Source organism: Budorcas taxicolor, chromosome 10 (assembly GCF_023091745.1).
Source record: "Budorcas taxicolor isolate Tak-1 chromosome 10, Takin1.1, whole genome shotgun sequence".
In the NCBI taxonomy this organism is placed as follows: domain Eukaryota; kingdom Metazoa; phylum Chordata; class Mammalia; order Artiodactyla; family Bovidae; genus Budorcas; species Budorcas taxicolor.
In genome coordinates this window covers 85,369,757-85,390,553 of record NC_068919.1, presented here as the reverse complement: position 1 = coordinate 85,390,553, position 20,797 = coordinate 85,369,757, and the positions used below count along the sequence as shown (strand labels likewise).

The 20,797-nt window shown below is 41.3% G+C and overlaps 1 protein-coding gene across 1 annotated transcript in view; it reads right to left on the bottom strand.

Moving 5' to 3' along the window:
• Positions 1-20,797, bottom strand: part of TTLL5 (tubulin tyrosine ligase like 5) — a 307,681-nt gene that overhangs the window by 65,645 nt on the left and 221,239 nt on the right. Inside the window, exon 31 of the mRNA XM_052646434.1 lies at positions 14,122-14,339. Within this exon, the coding sequence (XP_052502394.1) occupies positions 14,122-14,339 (218 nt within the window). The remainder of the gene's footprint in view (positions 1-14,121; positions 14,340-20,797) is intronic.

The following is a 20,797-nucleotide window of genomic DNA, read 5'->3' as shown; positions in this document are numbered from 1 at the left end:
GCAACAGTCAGAACCTTACATGGAACAACCGACAGGTACAAAATTGGGAAAGGCTGTATACTGTCACCCTGTTTATTTAACTTAAATGCAGAGTACATAATTTGAAATGCCATGCTGAATGAAGCACAAGCTGGAATCAAGATTGCCGGGAGAAATATCAACAACCTGAGATATGCAGATGACACCAGTCTAACGGGAGAAAGCGAAGAGGAACTAAAGAGCCTCTTGATGAGGGTGAAAGAAGAGTGAAAAAGCTGGCTTAAAACTCAACATTCAAAAAAACTATGAACATGCCTCTGGTCCCATCCCTTCATGGCAAACAGAAGGGGAAAAAGTGGAAGCAGTGACAGATTTTATTTTCTTAGGCTCCAAAATCACAGTGGTGACTACAGCCATGAAATTAAAAGATGCTTGCTCTTTGGAAGGAAAGCCATGACAAACCTAGATAGTATATTAAAAAGCAGAGACATCACTTTTCTGACAAAGGTCCACATAGTCAAAGCTATGGTTTTTCCAGTAGTCATGTATGTATGTGAGATCATAAAGACCATAAAGAAGGCTGAGCGCCGAAGAATTGATGCTTGTGAATTGTGCTGGAGAAGACTCTTGAGAGTCCCTTGGATTACCAAGAGATCACACCAGTCCATTGTAAAGGAAATCAACCCTGAACAGTCATCGGAAGGACTGATGCTGAAGCGGAAGCTCTAGTGCTTTGGACATCTGATTTGAAGAGCTGACTCATTGGAAAAGATCCTGATGCTAGGAAAGATTGAGTGCCAAAGGAGAAGGCAGCAGGAGAAGATGAGCTGATTAGATAGCATCACTGACTAAATGGACATGAATTTGAGCAAACTCCAGGAGATAGTGGAGGACAGGGAGGCCCGGCGTGCTGTAGTCCACGGGGTCGCAAAGCTGGACAGACTTGGCAACTGAACCGCAACAGACTAGTTCTGCTTCTAATTAGTATTGCATGGTTTATCTTTTCCCCAATCTTTTACCTTTCTGAGATTTTCCTTTCGATACGTCTTTTAAGCAGCCTATAACTGAATGTTTTAAAAAACAGAATTAGATAATCTAGCTTTTAATAGAAGAGTATAATCTGCTAACATTTATTGGGATTACTCATGTGTTTTATCTTAGTTTTAATTTTCCACTTACTATCTTTTTCCTTTGCCTTTTTTCTCATTTCCTGCCTCCCACTGGATTCATAAAGTTTCTACATTCCCTTCTTTCCCGCTCTGTCGGTTTGAAAGCAGCAGACTGTATATCTATTACTTAGCTACTATTTTCTAAGAAAGTCTAAAGCTATTCAGTATTTCCATCTTGCCCTTGAGCTTGACACAGATGTTTTCACACATTTACTGTCCACAGAATACTCCTGTCCTTGAATCCTGTTGTTGTCATAAACGTGTTTAATCCTTTTAAGAAAACCAACAATTATTTTTATAGTCATTAATGTGTACAGACATTTTATACAGTTTTTGCACTTCATTGCAACACTTCTGTGTTCACATTTATCTTCACTAATTTTTTCAGTGAGGCCCATGGGTATACTCTTAGACTTCGAATATCTCAAATTATTATTTTTTGCCTTCTTTCTTGAATGATAATTTAGCTATATATAAAATTCTAGACTGCAAGTTACTTTGCCTCAACACTTAAAAGCTATTAGCTCTTGTCTTCTGCCACTTATCACTTCTGAAGAGAAGCTTGCTGCTATTCTCTTTTTCTTTGTAGTTAAAAGTAGGTTTCTTTCAGGTAATACATTTAGACTCCCCATTTATGCTTGATGGTCTGCACTTTCTATGCAGACACACTATGCTGGGTGCAAAGAATGATTTTTTTAGCTGAGGACTTATATCTTTAGCTGAGAATTCTGTTACTATTTTTTAAAGTATTGCTTGTTCACCTATCCTTCGGCTCTCTCTTCTGATACTCCTATTAGAGTCACATGTCATATTCCACAAGATACGGCTAGATACATGAGTGAATATGTCTCATCATTCAAAATATTAATTTCACCTGTAAGGAGTTCATGGTTCAGTTTTCATTCTGCAGGCAATCTTTCTTAATATTAGATTTACTCCTGTGCTCTAGAGTTCTGGTTTGCAGGCTCATTCTGAATAGGCATCGCTTTCCCCCTGTGTTCTTCCCTCCCTGTTGGAAGACTTCACAGTTGCCTCCACCCAGTCCCCCTGACTCCAGTCTAGAACCAGACTTTACAGTGGTATTTTGGTGCCTCTGCCACAGAGATGAATAGAAATTCAGAAGGTATTTCATTATCTTTCTAACTCAGTAGGCTCAGGGCCTCGTTGAAAGATGGAGCCTCAGCCGGTGGGTCCATGGCAGCTTTATCAGTCTCCCTGTAGGAGAGCCCACAGCATTCTTTAGCTCAGGATTTTCCAAGTTTGGTATACTGACATTTTGGACTGGATAGTTCTTCACTATGGGAAACTGTCCTACACTTCGCAGGATGCCTTTTTTAGTTTTTTTAGTACCACCGCTAGACTCTACTCATTCCATGCCAGTAGCAACACCCCTCCCCCAACTCAAAACCAATGACTCCAACACTGCCAAATGCCCTCTGGGGGCAGTATCATCTCCAACTAAAATAATTGCTCTTTTGTTTTCTATGAATGAGTCTCTCCTCTTGGGTAGGGCACTCTCTGGCCCCAAAATGCCACGGGAGCTGCGGTCCAGGCTGCCACTGCCTGCTTCCACAGCAGGGCTCGCAAAGCTTGTTGCTTCAGCCTCATTCACTGATTGCTATTTGTTGCAAGTACACTTTGGGGCCATGGAGATGCTTCCCTTATTTCTTCTTTAAGCTGTTTATCTATCACTGCTGTGTTTGAAGCAGAGGGGGAATACTAAGCATAAACTTATGGAGCCAACTTGACTGGAAGTCAGCAAGTCAAAATTTAATCTTTTGTTCTGTTTGAAACTAAGCCTTCACCTTCAATAGTCATCAGAGTTATTAGTGTTCAGGAAATCAGAATGTGTGTGAATTTCCATAGCCTGGTTAGCTAGAGCCATATCACACTTACAAACATCAGTTTAGTAACAACAAGAATGAGATTTAACAGGGAATAGTAACAGCAGCAGAAATTACAAACCACACCAACCAGCATGCAACGGACACTTACTATATGTCAGGGAAACACATGATCTCCTTTAATCCTAAGAACAACTCCATGATGTAGATAATATCTTCCAGATAACAAAACAGAAGCTTAGAGATATCCCTAAATAACAGTCAATTAAGTGAAGCAGCCAGGATTCAAATTTAATTTCAAATCTTGGGCTATTAGCAGTTGTACTCCACACTCTCCCATACTCTACATGGTCTAAATAATTAATGAAGAGATCTTTGTTACTTAGTGGTCCCTGATGCATTCACCCTGACGCAAAATAATTTGCCACTATCTCCACCTTCACCACCGCCTCCTCCACTACCATTTCCTGAGAACTTATCATGAATATAAGTTCTATCAGGGGCTGGGGACTGAACTTCTCTCTCCTCTCTCAAAATTGATCTTCACGAATAGAGGGCTCATGTCTGTCTTGTCCACTGGTGTTATCACCAACATCCAGAGCAATGCATAGCAATGGACATTCAATATTTATATGATAAAAGGACAAAGACAAGACATCTGTCCCTAATAGAAAGCAGAACACATAGGAAAAGGAAAAATAAGACAAGGACGCAGATGGTAGAGCCAGCTGAGGAGTTGACAACGGGGCAGCTGGTCAAGCTACATCAAGGTGATAAACTAGAACCTGATCTTGAATAAAAGGCAGGACTTCGACTCAAGATGGAGAAGGGCATTCTGTGCAGGGGGCATGACATGGGCAGGTAGGAACAGTTAATGGAGCCAAGTAGACTAGAGACAGGATGGAGAATATACTGCAGAGGGCTTCAATGTCCAGAGTAAGGACTCTCAACTTTATCTTGCAGGCAACTGAAAGCCTCCAGAGAGTTCAGAAGAAAGGTTCAAAGAACTACTTTAGAGACGGTATTTTAAAATTGCTTCCTAGGCCTATGCGCGTACCCTATTTCCTGAAGTACTTATTTGGATAGTTTAAAATCTTCTATCGTGTTCTACTTGGGTTTTCTTTTTATTCAAGAACCAATTTTGAGAGCCCACATTTTTCAAAATATTATCTTTCATCCAGTTTTAAAATTTTAGTAGCATATAACTATGTGCAGTGTTCTCCTGATTTTTCCATCTCCCCTGTATCTACTTTTTTAAACTTTTATTTTTAATTCTCGTATCTTTCTGGCAGAACTGTGTCAAAATTATTTTCTGCTTCCCTGTCCCCCTACCCTGAACTAAAAAATGTTTTGGGTTTAGCTAATTTTGTGGCTTGTTTTTCAGTTTATATTGCTTTCTTCTTGATTTCCTTTGATCTGTTTTCTTAGCTTTGTTTTATTGACCCTTTTCTAGCTTTTAGAGACGGAAGCTTAGTTCAGGTATGACAAATATGTGGCTTGCATAGTCACTACTCTCAACATCAGACATTACTAATCTATCACAGCACTCTTTCTTGCTGAGCTCAGAGAAGTCCTCATAATTCTCTTTAACATGACACTGCTGTAATGAGTTGAAACCAGTTTATTGGTTGAAGCTAATTTGACATTTGTATCCTGATTAATTCCTTTACAGTCTTTCCGTATTTAACACTAAAAATAATTATGAGTTTAGCTTTGAGTACACTGTTGCCTACATTTCAAACTTAAGTTTGATATATATAATTCATTTTTTATCTTTAAATGTTATTTCAGCTTTATTGACTTGACAAAATTATAGGTTATTCAAAGTACATTGAGGTGATTCGGCATATATATTGCGGAAGGATTCCCCCTATCTAGTTATTTAACACATGCACCACCTCATGCAGGGCTTCCCAGGTGGCGCTAGTGGTAAGAACCCATCTGCCAATGCAAGAGACATAAGAGACGTGGGTTTGATCCCTGGGTCGGGAAGATTCCCTAGAGGAGAGCATGACAACGTGCTCCAGTATTCTTGCCTGGAGAATCCCGTGGACAGAGGAGCCTGGCAGGCTACAGTCCACAGGGTTCCAAAGATTCGGACACGACTGAAGTGACTTAGTACACACACGTCACCTCACGTATTTACCTTTTTCTTTCTCTTTTCCCTCCTTCGTTTTGGTGAGAACATTTAAGTTCTACTCTCTTGGAAAACTTCAGTTATACAATACAGTGTTGTCAACTACAGTCACCATATATTATATTAGATCCTCAGATTTTATTTTTACTCACTTATAGCTGAAAGTTGGTACCCTTTTACCAACCTCTCCCTATTTCCCCTACCCTAGGTCCTGGCAACAACTTTTCTTTGTTTCTATAAGTTTTTTTTTTCATTGCACATGTAAGTGATATGTGTGTGTGTGTTTCAGTCACTCCCTCATGTCCGATTCTTTGCGACCCCATGGACTCTAGCCTGCCAGGCTCCTTTGTCCTTGGAATTCTCCAGGCAAGAATACTGGAATGGGTAGTCATTTCCTTCTCTGGGGATCTTCCTGACCCAGGGATCGAACCCAGGTCTCCTGCATTGCAAGCAGATTCTTTACTGTCTGAGCCACCAGGGAACCGGGCAATGTTTGTCTTTCTCTGTCTGGCTTATTTCTCTAGCATAATGCCTTAAAGGTCCACCTTATTTCACTTGGTATAGTGTCCTCGAGGTCCATCTATGTTGTTAAAAATAGCAGGATTTACTTCTTTCTCATGGTTGAATAATATTCCATTACATACATATACACTATATCTTCTTTGTCCATTCATTGATGGACATTTTGGTTGTTTCCATATCTTGGCTATTGTGAATCAGGCTGCAATGAACATGGGAGTGCAAATATCTTTTCAACATCCCGTTTTCATTTTCTTTGTCCAGAAATGTTAGGGGGTTCTATTTTTAATTTTTTGAGGAACCTCCATACTGCTTCCCAGAGTGGCAGTGCCACCTTACATTTCCACCAACAGTACATAAGGTTTCCTTTTCTCCACATTCTTGCCCACACTTGTTATTTCTTGTCTTTTTGATGACAGTCATTCTAACAGGTATGAGGTGGCATCTTCTGGTGGCTTTGATTTGCCCTTCTCTTATGATAAGTATTGCTGAACACCTTTCCCTGTACGTCTTAGCCATTTGAACATCTTTTTTGAAAAAACGCCTTTTCAGGTTCTCTGCCCATGTTTTAATTGGACTGTTTTTTCCCACTGAGTTGCATGAGTTTTTTATATAACTTGGATATTAACACTTTATTAGATATATGATTTACAAATATTTTTTCCCACTTGGTACGTTGTGTTTTCATTTTGTTGATCTCCTTTCCTGTGCAGAAACTTTAAGGTTTGATGCAGTTCACTTGTCTATTTCTTTTGCTGTCAAATCCAAAATATCATTGTCAAGACTGACTCAAGGAGATTAGTGCCTATGTTTTCTTTTAGGAGTTTTATAGTTTCCATTCTAGCATTCAAGTCTTTATTCCACTTTGAGTTAACTTTTGTGTATGGTTTAAAATAGCGATCCAGTTTCATTCTTTTGCATGTGGCTGTCTAATTTTTCCAACAGCATGTATTGAAGAGACTATCCTTTTCCCCCTTGTATAGTCTTGACTCCTTTGTCATAAATTAATTGATCAAACATGCCTAGGTTTATTTCTGGGACCTCTTTTCTGTTCCGTTGATCTATGTGTCTGTGTGTATGCCAATACTGTTTTGATTACTGTAGCTTTGTAATGCTGTTTCAAATCAGGGAACACGATCCTTCCAGCTTTCTTTTTCTTTCTCAAGATTGTTTTGGCTATTCAGGCCAACTTTTAGGATTTTTGTTTTATTTCTATGAAAAATGCCATTGGAATTGTGACACGGATAGCACTGAATCTGTAGATTGCTTTAACACTATTAATTCTTTCAGTCTTTAAGCATGGAATATCTTTCCATTTACTGTGTCTTCGAATTCCTTCATCAGTGTCTTACAGTACTCAGTGTACGTATTTTCTCACCTCCTTCACTAGGTTTATTTCTAGGCATTTTTCTAACTCTGTACACCAATGCACATTATAATTTCTGACGTAATTTTAAAAGGTACTCTTTTCTTAATTTCTCTTTCTTACAGTTTATTGTTGGTGTATACAAATTCAACAGATTTCTATATACAAATTTTATATCCTAAAACTTTACTGAGCTTATTTATCAATTCTAACAGTCTTTTGGTGGGGTCTTTAGGGTTTTCTATATGTAATATCATGCCATTTGCAAACAGAGACAGTTTTATTTCTTACTTTCCAAGTTGGCTGCCATTTATTTCTTTTTCTTGTCTAACTGCTAAATGAAAGTGTCTAGAATGGGCTTTTCTATCTTGTTTTGATATGTACAATTCTTATTTTTAATGTAGTTTCCAAAATAATTTTGATCTAAACTACTTAAAAGAGTATTTTAACATTCTACATTTATTTGAGCATTTGTCCAGATTTTAAAATCTCATTTCATTATAAAGTGGTCAGAGAATGAAGACTGCATAATTTCTGTTTTTTGAAGATTTATACTAAAATCATTTAGTTTTGAAAAATATTCCATGGGAGCTCTGCAGGGCATAAAATTGCATGTTATTAATTTAATCTCATTAATTATACTGTTCAAAACCCTTTATGTCCTCAGGTTAGATCTATTTTGCCTATAATAATGACTATTCTGTTTTCATTTTGGAATTCATTATTTTAGGTTGAATCTATCTTTTCTCTCATCATTTTTATCTTGGTACACTTTTTTCCTCAGAATTTTGGCAGAATTTTAACAGTTTGTCCTGAATTTCACTAATTCCATTTTGTGCAGCACCCAATCTCTATTCACCACGTTTAATCCAATTTTTCACTCAGGTGTTCTCATTTCCATTCAATCCTTCCAGACCCCAGACTACTTGCTCTCAGATAGCTTTTTCGAGCTCTACACACCAATGCACACTAGGGATTTTTCTAAAATGTTTTCTTTCCTGATTAAACTTACTTTGGAGGTGGACAGCTCCTCTGAATCTTCTCCATGGATCTTTCTTTAAAGCTATACTATCTATTTCCAGGCCCGGAGATTTTAAAATATTTGCTCATCCTCAGAGAAGAAAGTCTGAGTTTGCCAATAAGGACGGACGATCACAGAGGAACTGATATGAATTCTATCAAAGGCTATTTTACGTTTCTATCCAAATCTTAAAAAAAATTTTTTTAAATTTATCTATTTGACTGCATCAGGTCTTAGTTGTTATAAGACGGGCTTCTCTCTAGTTGTGGCGTGTGGGCTCCAGAGCACGCAGGCTCAGTAGTTGCAGCCTTTGGGTTTAGTTGCCCCACGCATATGGGATCTTAGTTTTCTGACCAGGGACTGGAAGGCAGATTCTTAACCACTGGACCACCAGGGAAGTTCCTATTCAAATCTTTTTAAAAGGGATTTTTTTCATAATCAGATAAGATAGAAGGGAAGTGAGAGATGGGAAATACCCAACAGTCACATTACCATTTTAATGTCTCAGCAAGGATGAAAGAAAAGTAAGATTTTAATTTAAATTATCTAAGTATAAAATCACCAAAGGAAGATTCATCATTCTATGAGTCTCATGTATTTCTCTCCCCACGGGACCATACATAATTCCAATGATAACAATTGGTTACATGTGATTTAGAGTACCTATTTGCAGACTGATGTCATCGTCATCATGGCCAAAGCAAATCCTAAGATACACTGAGGTCCAAATGCTGAGAGCTAGTAAAGGAAAGAGCCTAAGTGGTGGCTCCTCACCTGGCCCCCGGCTCTTTCTGTCTCCACCTGCCCCCTTAGAGTGAGAGGGCCCTGTCTGGTGTATCCCAGGGCTCCCCGTGTTTTCCTACACTGCACTCCCACAGACAGGCAGTATGTCAAGCTCTCAGTGCTGTTCTTCAATCCTTCTTGTGCTGCATCTAAGGGACATTTTTCCAACACCTCACTATGACAGTGACACTAACTATTCCTACTTTTGAGCATTTCATTGGCCATTTAAGTGGCAAAACTAATGTGGAAAGGAAGGGAAGGAAGTTTCTAAGTGCTGACACTGCATTTTCCCAAAGGCACTATTTTAGGATGATTAATCTGTCCCTTACTGCACAGAATAGATGTGAATAGATTGGTGGGAGGGTCTCTGAAATCAGTGGTCTACTGGGAAGGGTATGGGGTTAGCATCATAGGGGATATGTACTGGGAAGAGTGTGGGGTTAGCATAGTAGGGGATGTGAATTCTGGCTTTGGTTCTGCCACTGTCCATCTGTGTACCTTGCTGTATCCAAAGCCCTACACGGCGCCTTCCTCCAGGTTTTTCTCTTTCAGCACTAAGAGCCTATGGCTATATTATTTGGGAAGTACACAAATTAGGAATCTCATATTTAAGGATGGATACACTACAGCTTCAATCATATTTCTCAAAGCTACACATAATAAGACTGAAAAGCTGATAAAGATGGTTAATAACCTACAACATGACATCTTCAATGCTTACCTCAAGACCCTACTTTTGGACCATTTTAACTCCTGATCACTTTGCCTCCTGTTAATGACTCATTTGTTAAAAAGATACAACATATTTTTTTCTTGATCCTTATTTTTATATTTTTCTGACATTAATGTGAGCATCTCCATCACACTGCTGACCAAATGTTGAGGTCACATTAATTGGTGTTTGGATTAACATGCTCCTGGGTTTGGGACAGCTTTCCTGCCTCCTAATCCCTAGCAGCCTTTAGCAAACACCACTGTCCTGGGTGCTGACACAGAATAGCAGTTGGCTTCGAAGTCTACTGAGGTCACTCTGATGCAGAATATACTAAAACCCGGCAAGGAAAGGTAACTCCAGCTATTTAAAGGAAAGCCCTTTCGTTGAGTCTGGTGTTTCTCATGCAGTTTTCTTTTCTCAGGGAAGTCCCAAGGCAAACAGCTTTGACCCTGCCTTTCCAAATTCATCTCTAGTCTATGAGTTTTGCCCACATCCCTCTCAAACACTAATCTTCTCAGATTTCTTTCTGTATATTTCCTGGAGAGTATGATTCTGGCTCTGGGAAAAAAGTCTTTTACAAGGAAGAGACAGTTCATATGCATCTAGTTGTTCAGCGGCTCTCATCCTTCCTAGTTAAGCTGACTGCTTGGAAGAAATACCCCAAATAGTTTTGAAAGGAGGATCTGAAGTTGGTACTAAATTATGAAGTGTTACAAACATTAGAGAGGAGAGATCAAAAAATGGTATTGGCACTGTGGAAAAGGCAAAAAAAAAAAAATCTAAATCAGTCTCTTCACAGAATTGACAAGTGAGATTTAGCTAAAGGAAATATAAGTCTATGAATCTGAGAACTATAACCAAGAACTGCTGGGCCAAGAAAGGATGGGGAAAATGGCTGTAAAGCGTCAGGATTAAAAAATAAACGTGCTCATAAAAAAAGCTTTCAACAGAACAGACTGAAAACAAGTTATTTTGGTTAATTATTCAGTGGGGACAGTGAGTTTTGTTTTACAGTTAGGAAATTGAAACCTTTAGAGGGAAAGTGACTAGACTATTATTATAAAGAAATAGGACTCCACTGTTCTGATACTCAACTCCCTTTGCACCAAAATTCAAAAGACATTCCATCTTTTATGTTCTATTGTTTTCTAAATTCAACCCTCTAGGATGTGGAAACTTTGATGCTCTTGGAAATTGCTTCTATATTCGTCCAGTGCCAACTTCTGTGCTAGGAGAGGTTTGAAGTTCAACCCAAAAACACAGGGCTTGGCACGGTCAAAAGCTCATTACAACTTCTCATTAGTTGTGTCTCTTGGGACAACTATGGCATTCCTGAGTGTGACTCAGTATCGCCAGTCATAACTGAGGGCTGATTAATATGAACCAAGCCCGCATCAGGGTGGCAATAAGCTCAATCAAACGAAGCAACACATTTTGTAGGAAGAAAGCAAAAAATTATGTGAAAATTTCTTGGAGTATCGTCTTAGTATTAGCCATAACACCTAAAACTTATTTAGTATTTACTATGTACCAGGCACTGTATTTGTGCTTGACATTCATCAATTCATTTACTTCTCTTAATAACCCCATGCTGCTAAGTCGCTTCTGTCGTGTTCAACTCTGTGCAACCCCATAGACGGCAGCCCACCAGGCTCCCCAGTCCCTGGGATTCTCCAGGAAAGAACACTGGAGTGGGTTGCCATTTCCTTCTCCAATGCATGAAAGTGAAAAGTGAAAGTGAAGTCGCTCGGTTGTGTCCAACTCTTAGCGACCCCATGGACTGCAGCCTACCAGGCTCCTCCGTCCATGGGATTTTCCAGGCAAGAGTGCTGGAGTGGGGTGCCATTGCCTTCTAGTACTATTATCATTTCTATTTTAAACAGGAAACTGAATCACACAGATGTCAAGTAACTTGCTATGCTGGCTAGGAACAAGTACTTTGGAAAAACAATAATAATAATATGTCACCTGATACTTAGGATCCTGATTTCAGAAGCCGTGAAAGGTTTCTCTAGATTAAAAATAACTTCAGCATCCCAATAAAGTATGGCGTTTAGTTTATTGTAATGTATGGGTGACAGTTTCCTCGTATTGCAGTGTCTTCAAATGTACCATGGCAATATAGGATGTTAACGTGGGGAAAACTGAGTGTACGTATCTTTATGTGTAGTAGCTTTACAAATCGAAAATAATTCTTACATGAAAAGATTATTTCAAAAAACTTTATCTGGATGCTTCCTAGGGAGAACTTTTCACTGAGTCAGTTCAGAGAAAAACAGTGCTATTCTTCTTCCTAAAAGTCTGAGAACATATTGAAAACAGGGGGGTCCTCAAGCCCTACATTTTTCATGTAAAGGAAAGGATGTTCAGGTCTCCACTAGTGCTAACTTACTTAGCTTCACAGACTTGTGCTAGAATTTTAAAGGCAAATTGGAAACTATTTCCTGGAACAACGCCTCAACAGCATGCCTTTTGATACTTAGATTATATTTTTTTAATTCTGAAGAAATCTTGTTTTTCCTCCCTCTTTTGTGCTTTTTTGGTGCTGAGCTGCTTCCGGTTTTCCCACACTCCTGCCTGTCAGAGACAAGAAACCACAAAAATGCAGGAGAGCAAAGCCTGTCCATGGAGCTGCAACTCCATCTCAGAAGTCTGAAGGCTCTCCTGCCAGTAGTGAGTTCAGGGCAGTGAGCGGAGTCCTCCAATGTCTGGCCCCGCTCCTGCCCACAGAGCCCCCCTCTCCACCAGCACACGAACCTCACCGGCCACCACAGACCATCCCAGCAATAAGTGGAAAGATCACGGCAAACAGCACACTCGCAAATTCAACATTCATTTCCCCACCTAACTGTGGGCTTTTCAAACCTGGGAAGGAGTGTGTGCTTTTGGAATGCTTATGATGGTTACTAAGACTTACAGAGGTCTGAAGTGTGCCAGGTATTGTTCGATGTACTTTACATATATTAAGTCTGCTCATCTTTCTCAACTGTCCTATGAAACAGATATTATTTCCACAAATAAGGGAACAAATAATTCTAGGGGGTTGTGTTGCTCTTCACTGCTGTCTAGGCTCTCTAGTTGCGGCAAGAGGACTTCTCACTGGGGTGGCTTCTCTTGTTACCAAGCAAGGGCTCTGAGCATGCAGGCTTCAGCAGTCGTGTCTTACAGGTTAAGCTGTCCCACAGCAAGTGGGATCTTAGTTCCCAGACCCGGGATCAGACCTGAGTCCCCTGCGTTGGCAGGTGGATTCTTCATCACTGGACCACCAGGGAAGTCCCAAGTAAGGAAATTGAAGCCAAGAGTTTAAGTAAATTGCAACTTGTTGAAGATCTCGCAACAATCAAGTGTGAAGAGGGGTCTGACACAGGCAGTCGGGCCCCGGGGGCTGCGCCCTTAAGGAACTCAGAGGGGCCACAAATCCTTCCTGTCGTGCCATTGGCTCTCAACAACAAACTGAACTGTCCTACTGCTCCAGAGAGTCCTCTAAAGTTATCATGATGCCAGTTATTCCTAGAACAGTGCTTGGCACTTAGTAGGCACTGAATAAATATTTGCTGAGTAAACGAATCTGGCAGCAGTATAGTTAAAACAACCACAAGGGATTGTTTTTCAATCCAAATCCAGAATATGATTCATTATCCAAGGGGCGGAAAACACGAACTGCTTTTTCTGTGCCCTAGGATTCCTTTTTACAATTTGAGTTGATTTCGTGAAGGACAAACAAATGGGGACCCTCAAGGAGAGCAACAGAAATACACAAATCTCTTCTAGGTGTTCATCCATCAGGGGTTGCCTCCTCCTCTGGACAGCTTTGGTAAGTCCCCCAGTTTTAAATGGTCAGGGGTTGCTAAAGCCAAAACATTTTTTTTTTACCAGCCCATTTCTAGTTTTCTAGGGAAAATGGCTGGAGATAGAGTGAAGAACGTGACCTAAAACACGTATGTGATGTAGGTACAGAGACGTCTTTTTTTTCAGGCAAGATAGGAAGATGACAAAAGGTATTAGAAACATTGTTGCCTCACAGAGCCTGATGACTAATGTCAATGAAGTTAATTCATCTTATGAAATCTCAATCCTATGTCTTCCCTTTCAAATGCCTAAAAACAAATAAACAAGGGTGGAGGTGAGGGAAGAGTGTTGCATTTTACATGAAATTGAAAAGATCTAACTCTGTAGAATGACTGAAAGAAGAATAATCCAGGAGGAAGTTCCCTCCTCCGAGTCCACAGTTCAGCAGTTACCAGGTGTTGTGTCTGGTTGAGGCTCCTGCTGGAGGCCACAAGAGTCATCTGGCCGTGACCCTGAACCTGCCAGCTGCAATGCTCACCATTACCCTTGGTGCACTTTAAGGAGCAGTCTCTGCCCCTCTCACAGGGGACAGCCTTGCCGCTGGCCATGGTGTAATAGCTCCCCCGGTGATTCTAGCTCACAGCCAGGGCTGGGAAAACAGTTGGCCTTTACTCCCCATCAGGTGTTCTTTTCAGCACTGCAGTACACATTGTCTTGAGCCTCCATAAATAAAGAGCACTGTTAGCACAGAATTGATACAACTCAGAAGGAAGTGAACAGAAGAATTCCGAAAACTTACTTGGAAGCCCTTTGGGAGGTTGCCTTTCTGAGGACTTGTTTGTGATTGGATGGGGGTTTGGGGACCAGGGAGGAGGAAGAACTTGGAGGTGGCACCACTTTTTGTGGCAGAGTCGTTGGCTTCTGGCCACTGGCTGTGGCGCTTGGAATTCTGCAAGCTGCACCATTATTTATTGTCCATAAATTGGAGTTAGGTAGTGTCTGGCTGCCAAAGATCGCCTACGAGAAAAAGAAAAACAGAAGATTGATGGAGATATTCTTCACAGTCCATTTGCTGTAAGTGAATAACTGGTTGGCAATCCTGAGGGGAAGACAAAAGGAAAAGGGAAATCATTCAAATGAAGCAACTTTAAAGAAAAAACATTTCCTCCAATAACGCCAGTGCAGGTTTAGATTCAGAGAAGGGAAATCTCTTTTAGCAGAGAGTGGAGATGGTCTTGTTGAAAGTGCACTGGGCTAGGACTCAGGGCAGCTGGGTACTATGTATTGTCCATAGACGTGAATTAGAGAAGCATTTGGTCTCTCTTGGTCTTAGTATTTCCCTTCATTGTTAAATTCAACAAGAATTTAATGAATGCCTCTTGTCAAGTGTTAAGTACTAAGAACATGGCAGAGAACAAAAGTGACTTGAACCTGACTCAATTCCAGCCCACTCACAGAACTCTGAACTCCTCTAGAAGGCTTGCACCTTTGAGGAAAGAGAAGGACCCAGTGTGGAGTAGTAACACCTTGATGACCTAAAGATTAACGTTAAGACCTACACTTGGAAACACTTTTAAAGTAAAATTACGACATGAAGGGTATTTTCGCTTAGAAGGTAAGCCTACAGATACTAAATGAAGATCGCAAAATCACCATCTAGACATCACAAATACCAACACATACCTGCAGGAAGGATGTACACTTAATTGTCTACTTCCTCAGAGAGAGGCTTAAAACAAGTCTTGCAACATATTTACCTCATTAGAAATAGTTTTTCGTGTGTGTTACAAATTTTGTTACTGATTCTTGAAATATGTTAACACTGCTTTCAGTATGCATGCCTCATAAAAGCTTTAAATATAAAAGGATATTAGGAAGAAAATATAAGTGACAAAAGACATAGGACTTTTTATTTAAAGGATTTCTGGCAATTGTTTTCCACCTACAGGCACTACATTTCAAGAGGCAATGGGAGAAATGTCATTTTCTCATGGCAAGACCTGAAGGAATATCAGATGCTCTCAGGAGACATTCACCTTCTAGGTAAACTACACCAGCAGTATTTCTGTCCCTTATGAATTTTAGTTTTTGAGATATAAAAGATGAACTGAGCAGCTTTAGTAAAGAAGTGTTAACCAGTCCTTCTACACTAATGCCTTGGAATGGCCCATTTCAGGAAAGTGTGTCCAAAGGTCCCTGGTTGGGCAGATACGGGGCAGCAGGGGTAGTCGGCATTCTTGTGCGGATGGAATGTGTGTGGTTGAGAAGCTCGACAAGGAGCAAAGCGATTTCAGAGGTGGACGCTCACGGCACTTTCTTACAGACCAACTGGACTGAAATGGTCCTCATCTCTGGAAGCCACCTGAGAGGGAATGGAAGAGGGGCTCACCTGCCTCTATCTCTGACCGGAGGAGGGGCGCCAAGGAAGACCTGAGTCCAGGGACAAAGCCTAGAGTGCAGGGCTGCACCCGGGGAGGCGGGCAGTGGGAGCAAGGGTGTGGGCCATCTGTAACCAAGGGGTGCAGCAGAGGCCAGCTTGTGGAACTGGCTCAAAAAGAAATCCACTCCTTTCAAGCACCATATCTAAGGGCCTAAAAATCTATGGGAGAGATTCCATTGGAAGGAAGGAGGGTGGCAGGAAAGGGTGACCCCACAACCTCCCAATGAGTGAGCTTAGACTGACGAGTGCTCGCAAGATGCCTTGCTCAGGATGGGGAGGAAGCCAGAACTGACCATGAGGGCTGACGAGGTCTACACTGGCCCTCTATGAACACGTTCACTGGATGAGAAGCAGAGGAGGAAAACCACTGCTAGTGAAGAACTCGTGGAAATAAAAACATTCTTTATTGAACTGCCATCAGGAAGAACATCTATTCAATACACATTGCCATGGTGACAGCTTAACCATATTTCAACTTTGTTTAAAAAATCTTCCTGGGACATCTAAATACAAATAAAAAGATGAATAAAAAGAGCACGATCAGAACAGGGAGTATAGTAAGCTTCTATTTGTGTGAAAAAGGATACTTATAAACATATCTTTATATGCCAATATACACACACAAAGATGTTTACCATGTTGGTATCTGCACAGAACAATTCTGAAAGGATTAAAAACAAAAACTGGCAGCTTCCATGGAAAAGAACTGGTTAGCTAGGGGTTAGGGGAAAAGGGAAACCAATTTTTTACTATATATTATTTGTGTCTTTTTGAATTTTATACCATCTAAATGTAGTTATTTATGAACTGATTCTAAAAATAAATTATTGAAAAGTCAAAAGTAAGTCAAGTTCTAATAAGATGTGAGCAGGCAGCAGATTAACTTTCTAAGTATAAATCAAAATATCAAATGAAGCCCAGCTGGTTTGAGGACTTGCCTTTAGACTGTGTTGAAGAAAGAAGTGACTGTTCAACACTTACTATGGCTTCAAGACCAGATTAGGTCATCAGCAATAGGCAAAGGCTCATGGAAGTGGAAAGGAACATGGGTCTACAGTCAGGTGAGACAAGTGGTTAAGGGGTGATAAGTCGGACACGCTCAGTCGTGTCTAACTTTGCGACCCCATGGATGTACCCTGCAAGGCTCCTCTGTCTGTAGAATTCTCCAGGCAAGAACACTGGAGTGGGGAGCCATTCTCTTCTCCACGGGATCTTCCCAACCCAGGGATCGAACCCAGGTCTCCCTCATTGCAGGCAGAGTCTTTATCATCTCAGCCACCAGGGAAGCCCATAGTCAGGTATGCCTGGACTCAAAATGTAGGCTCTGTCACTTATAAATTGGGTGACCTTTCAAGTTACTTAACCTCTCTGAGCTTTAGCTTCCTCATCAGCAATTATAATCACTTGGCTGGACTGTAGGGGATTAGATGAAGATCAACAAGCAAATGCAGCCCAGGCACTCAGTAAAGGTTTCCTGAAATAAATCAAAGCCCCAGGCACACAGCAGAAATGGAAATGCCCCCTTCCTTCCCAAACTACCACCTCAGTGTACTGAGGAACCAAAGGGTGGCTGACATGCAAGTCTGCTTATCTGCAATGACTTGTGAATGGTGGTTGGTTCTGTGTTTCCAGCATATTTTTCCAGTCTTATGATGATGCTCACTAGCTGCAAAAGCAAACTCATAAAATGAAAGCACATGTGTAGGTTCCCCAGATCATATTTACGCAATTCTTTCTGGCAGAACAGCCTTTTTCTCTTCTAAACGCTTATAAACCTGCATTTGTATCTGTCTTATCACATTTAGCACAATTACCTTGTATCACAGCCACCTATATACATACTTTTTTCTGTGTCTGGACAATACATACTGGAAATGCCTGCCTTTGTACCTGATTAATTTTTGTTTCACTAACAGTGCCAAGGGAGAAGGCAATGGCACCCCACTCCAGTACTCTTGCCTGGAAAAATCCACCGATAGGGGAGCCTGGTAGGCTGCAGTCCATGGGGTCGCTAAGAGTCAGACACGACTGAGCAACTTCACTTTCACTTTTCACTTTCATGCATTGGAGAAGGAAATGGCAACCCACTCCAGTGTTCTTGCCTGGAGAATCCCAGGGACTGGGGAGCCTGGTGGGCTGCCGTCTATGGGGCCGCACAGAGTCAGACACGACTGAAGCGACTTAGCAGCAGCAGCAACAGTGCCAAGAAGACCATTTGTATACAAATGGTGCTTAATAAACATCTACTCCATAAGTGAAGAAAAAAGCACCTCATATTATACCAACTACTAAATTCCTATACAAGAAAATAGACAAGTTTGTGTTTACATAGAGATCCTATCTCGTAGTAGGACCGCTCTCTGGAGTTTGAATAGTGAAAGGGCCTCGTGTGTTTTGTGTTCAACTTACATTCAGCCACAATTAAGCCCTTCTTCAGATTCCAGATGAAAATAAATTTACCTTCCTAGATGCACATACTGTGGCAGGACCTCAGACACTTGTTCCATAGTAATAAGATGAGTCTTTACCTCAAAACCACAAAATAAACTAGGAGAATTTATTGCTTAGGAGACTCACTTGCCTGGATACTAATAATTCTTCTTTTCTTCCCCCCAGAACTGTCCTGATTTCGTTTGGGTAAAACATGTGCCCACCTAGAACATTTTATTTCCCAGTCCCTCCTGTACCTTGAGATAACCCCGTGACCTGGTTCTGAATGGTAAATAGAGACGTTTCCCGGTGCAGTTCTGGGAAAGCTCTTCAAAGGGGGCAGACTGGGCTGGCTGGCACACAGCTGTCACCCTGCACTGTTGCCGTTCTTCACCCAGAATGTGGCCATGTACTCAGAAGCAGCAAGGTGGAAGTTCCTTGCTAAGGACTGCAGAGGATAAAGACAGGAGGAGCACGGGTTCCTGACCGCACCATGGACTTTAGGAGCACGGGTTCCTGACCGCACCATGGACTTTAGGAGCACCTCTATCTCTAGATACCTGGTTACACAGGGAAAACAAAATAAATCTTTAACTTGTTTAAACAGCCATGGGTGGGAAGTGTTCTATTATATGCAGCCAAATGGAATCCTAACTGAGCTGAGAGACAATTCTCAATCGACCAAAGAGTCAAGCTTGTTTCAGCTTCAATATAATAAAAATGTAACTGCATCTCAAAAATAGCAGAGAGTCTTCCCAAATACAGTAAAAAGCTTCTAGGTTCTCATTTGTCATTTGGGGATCATACGCTCATAAACTGAATGGATAATGAAATTATTGTAATTCTATGCCATCCAAAATTCCCCGAAGTCAGTAATGTGTCAGACAAGTTCCCAAATGCTGCACCAAAGCCAAGGCTAAGTGGAATGAGATTAAAGTAATCAAAACTGATGAGAAGAAAACCAGAAAGGACTCAGGCAAAGATAAAAGAAGACATATAGATGTGTGTAGAATATTGGCAGAAGTCAGCCTCCCCAACCCCTACCCGCCTCCCCAGCAACCACAGCCTGTATTGACCCTAATCCTACAAGTCTACCTCTATGACAGATTATGTGAACTGTTTTGTCCTGGTATTCATTCATAAATAAACAGGAGCATTATATAAAGTTCTCGTCATATAATTTCTAAGAACTGTGAGGTCTGGACAGAGTGTTAGCACTCTGCACTTGTGGGCTAACCCAGGGGTGGGGCCTGCACTGTCACCAGTCACTGTCCTGGGAATGTGAAAGCTGTATCAGCACTAGCCTCCACTCAAGACCTGGTCAACAAACGCAAGCCTTTGCCTCTTTATTGGGTGTGGGAAACAGCAATGCTTCAGCAAGGACACTCAGAGGAAACCACAGTTGGAAGCTTGGCTTGGCCCCAGACAAAAGACTGGAAAGGCCCTCCTTCTCCCACAACAGAAGGGTAATCATGGGTGGGAAGGAGGAATCTGTGATAGAACACAGACTGCAACTTGGAAGGCCACATGGAAGCAAGATCTGGGTTCTCTTACTTGAAAGATAATACCGTTCAGAGATTAAATTCTGGGAGGTTGTGTGGTGTATGTGTGTGTTTTAATCCCTTCCAGAGAAACACCCCTTTCAGTCTTGACTCGGGCTTCTTGGTGATGGAGTATAACTGGATGCCTCCCTGCAGTGAAATAACTCTCTAAATTCATTTTTCAAAAATTAAGGTAGATGAAGCAGGCAAATATGAAATCTCTATTTGAGTTGGTTAACGTCACTTTGTACCCCTTTTTCTCTGCTATCAGAACAGCAAACATTTTATGCATCATTCTCCCCATGTGAGATTTTATCCTAACTTGGATAAAGTTCCCATAACACAGCTTCTAGTTCTGGCAACTCAAGTACTGGATGGTTTATCTCCCTGAGAAGGTAAGATGCTAATCATTCATCTTTACTACAACCAGGCTGAGAGTTGCTCAACGCAAAGAACACATTACGTGCAACCATACAATGCTATAAAAAAGGCAGGGGGACAGTGCTATGCTTAGCCGCTCAGCTGTATCTGACTCTGTGACCCCATGGACTGTGTAGCCCGCCAGGCTCCTCTGTCCATGGAGATTCTCCAGGCAAAAATACTGAAGTGGGTTGCCATGCCCTCCTCCAGGGGATCTTCCCAACCCAGGGATCGAACCCAGGTCTCCCGGACTGCAGGTGGATTCTTTACCATCTAAGTCACCAGGGAAGCCAGGGAGAGGGTAAGGGTAGCTGTATCTATTTTGGCAAAATCAAGCTTCCAAAAGGTCTTCATCCCATCCTATATGCAGTTCTTGGCTGTCTTCATTTCACAGTGTTTGTCACCTGGGGCAAGTCTGAAAGCTGAGCAAGATAAAGAGTACAACTTCCAGTACTGCAACCAGCAGTGGGTAATGCTAGGACCTCAACAGGGATGGGGCAGAAACCCTGAAGATGCTCTGGTTCATACAGAGAGAGACGGATGACCTGGGCACTGAGACAGGACTTTGAGATGCCAAAGAGATCTGGAAGTCCTCTGGCATTCCCTCCCATTTCTAAAACCAGTTAAGAATTTTTTTCTCCTTT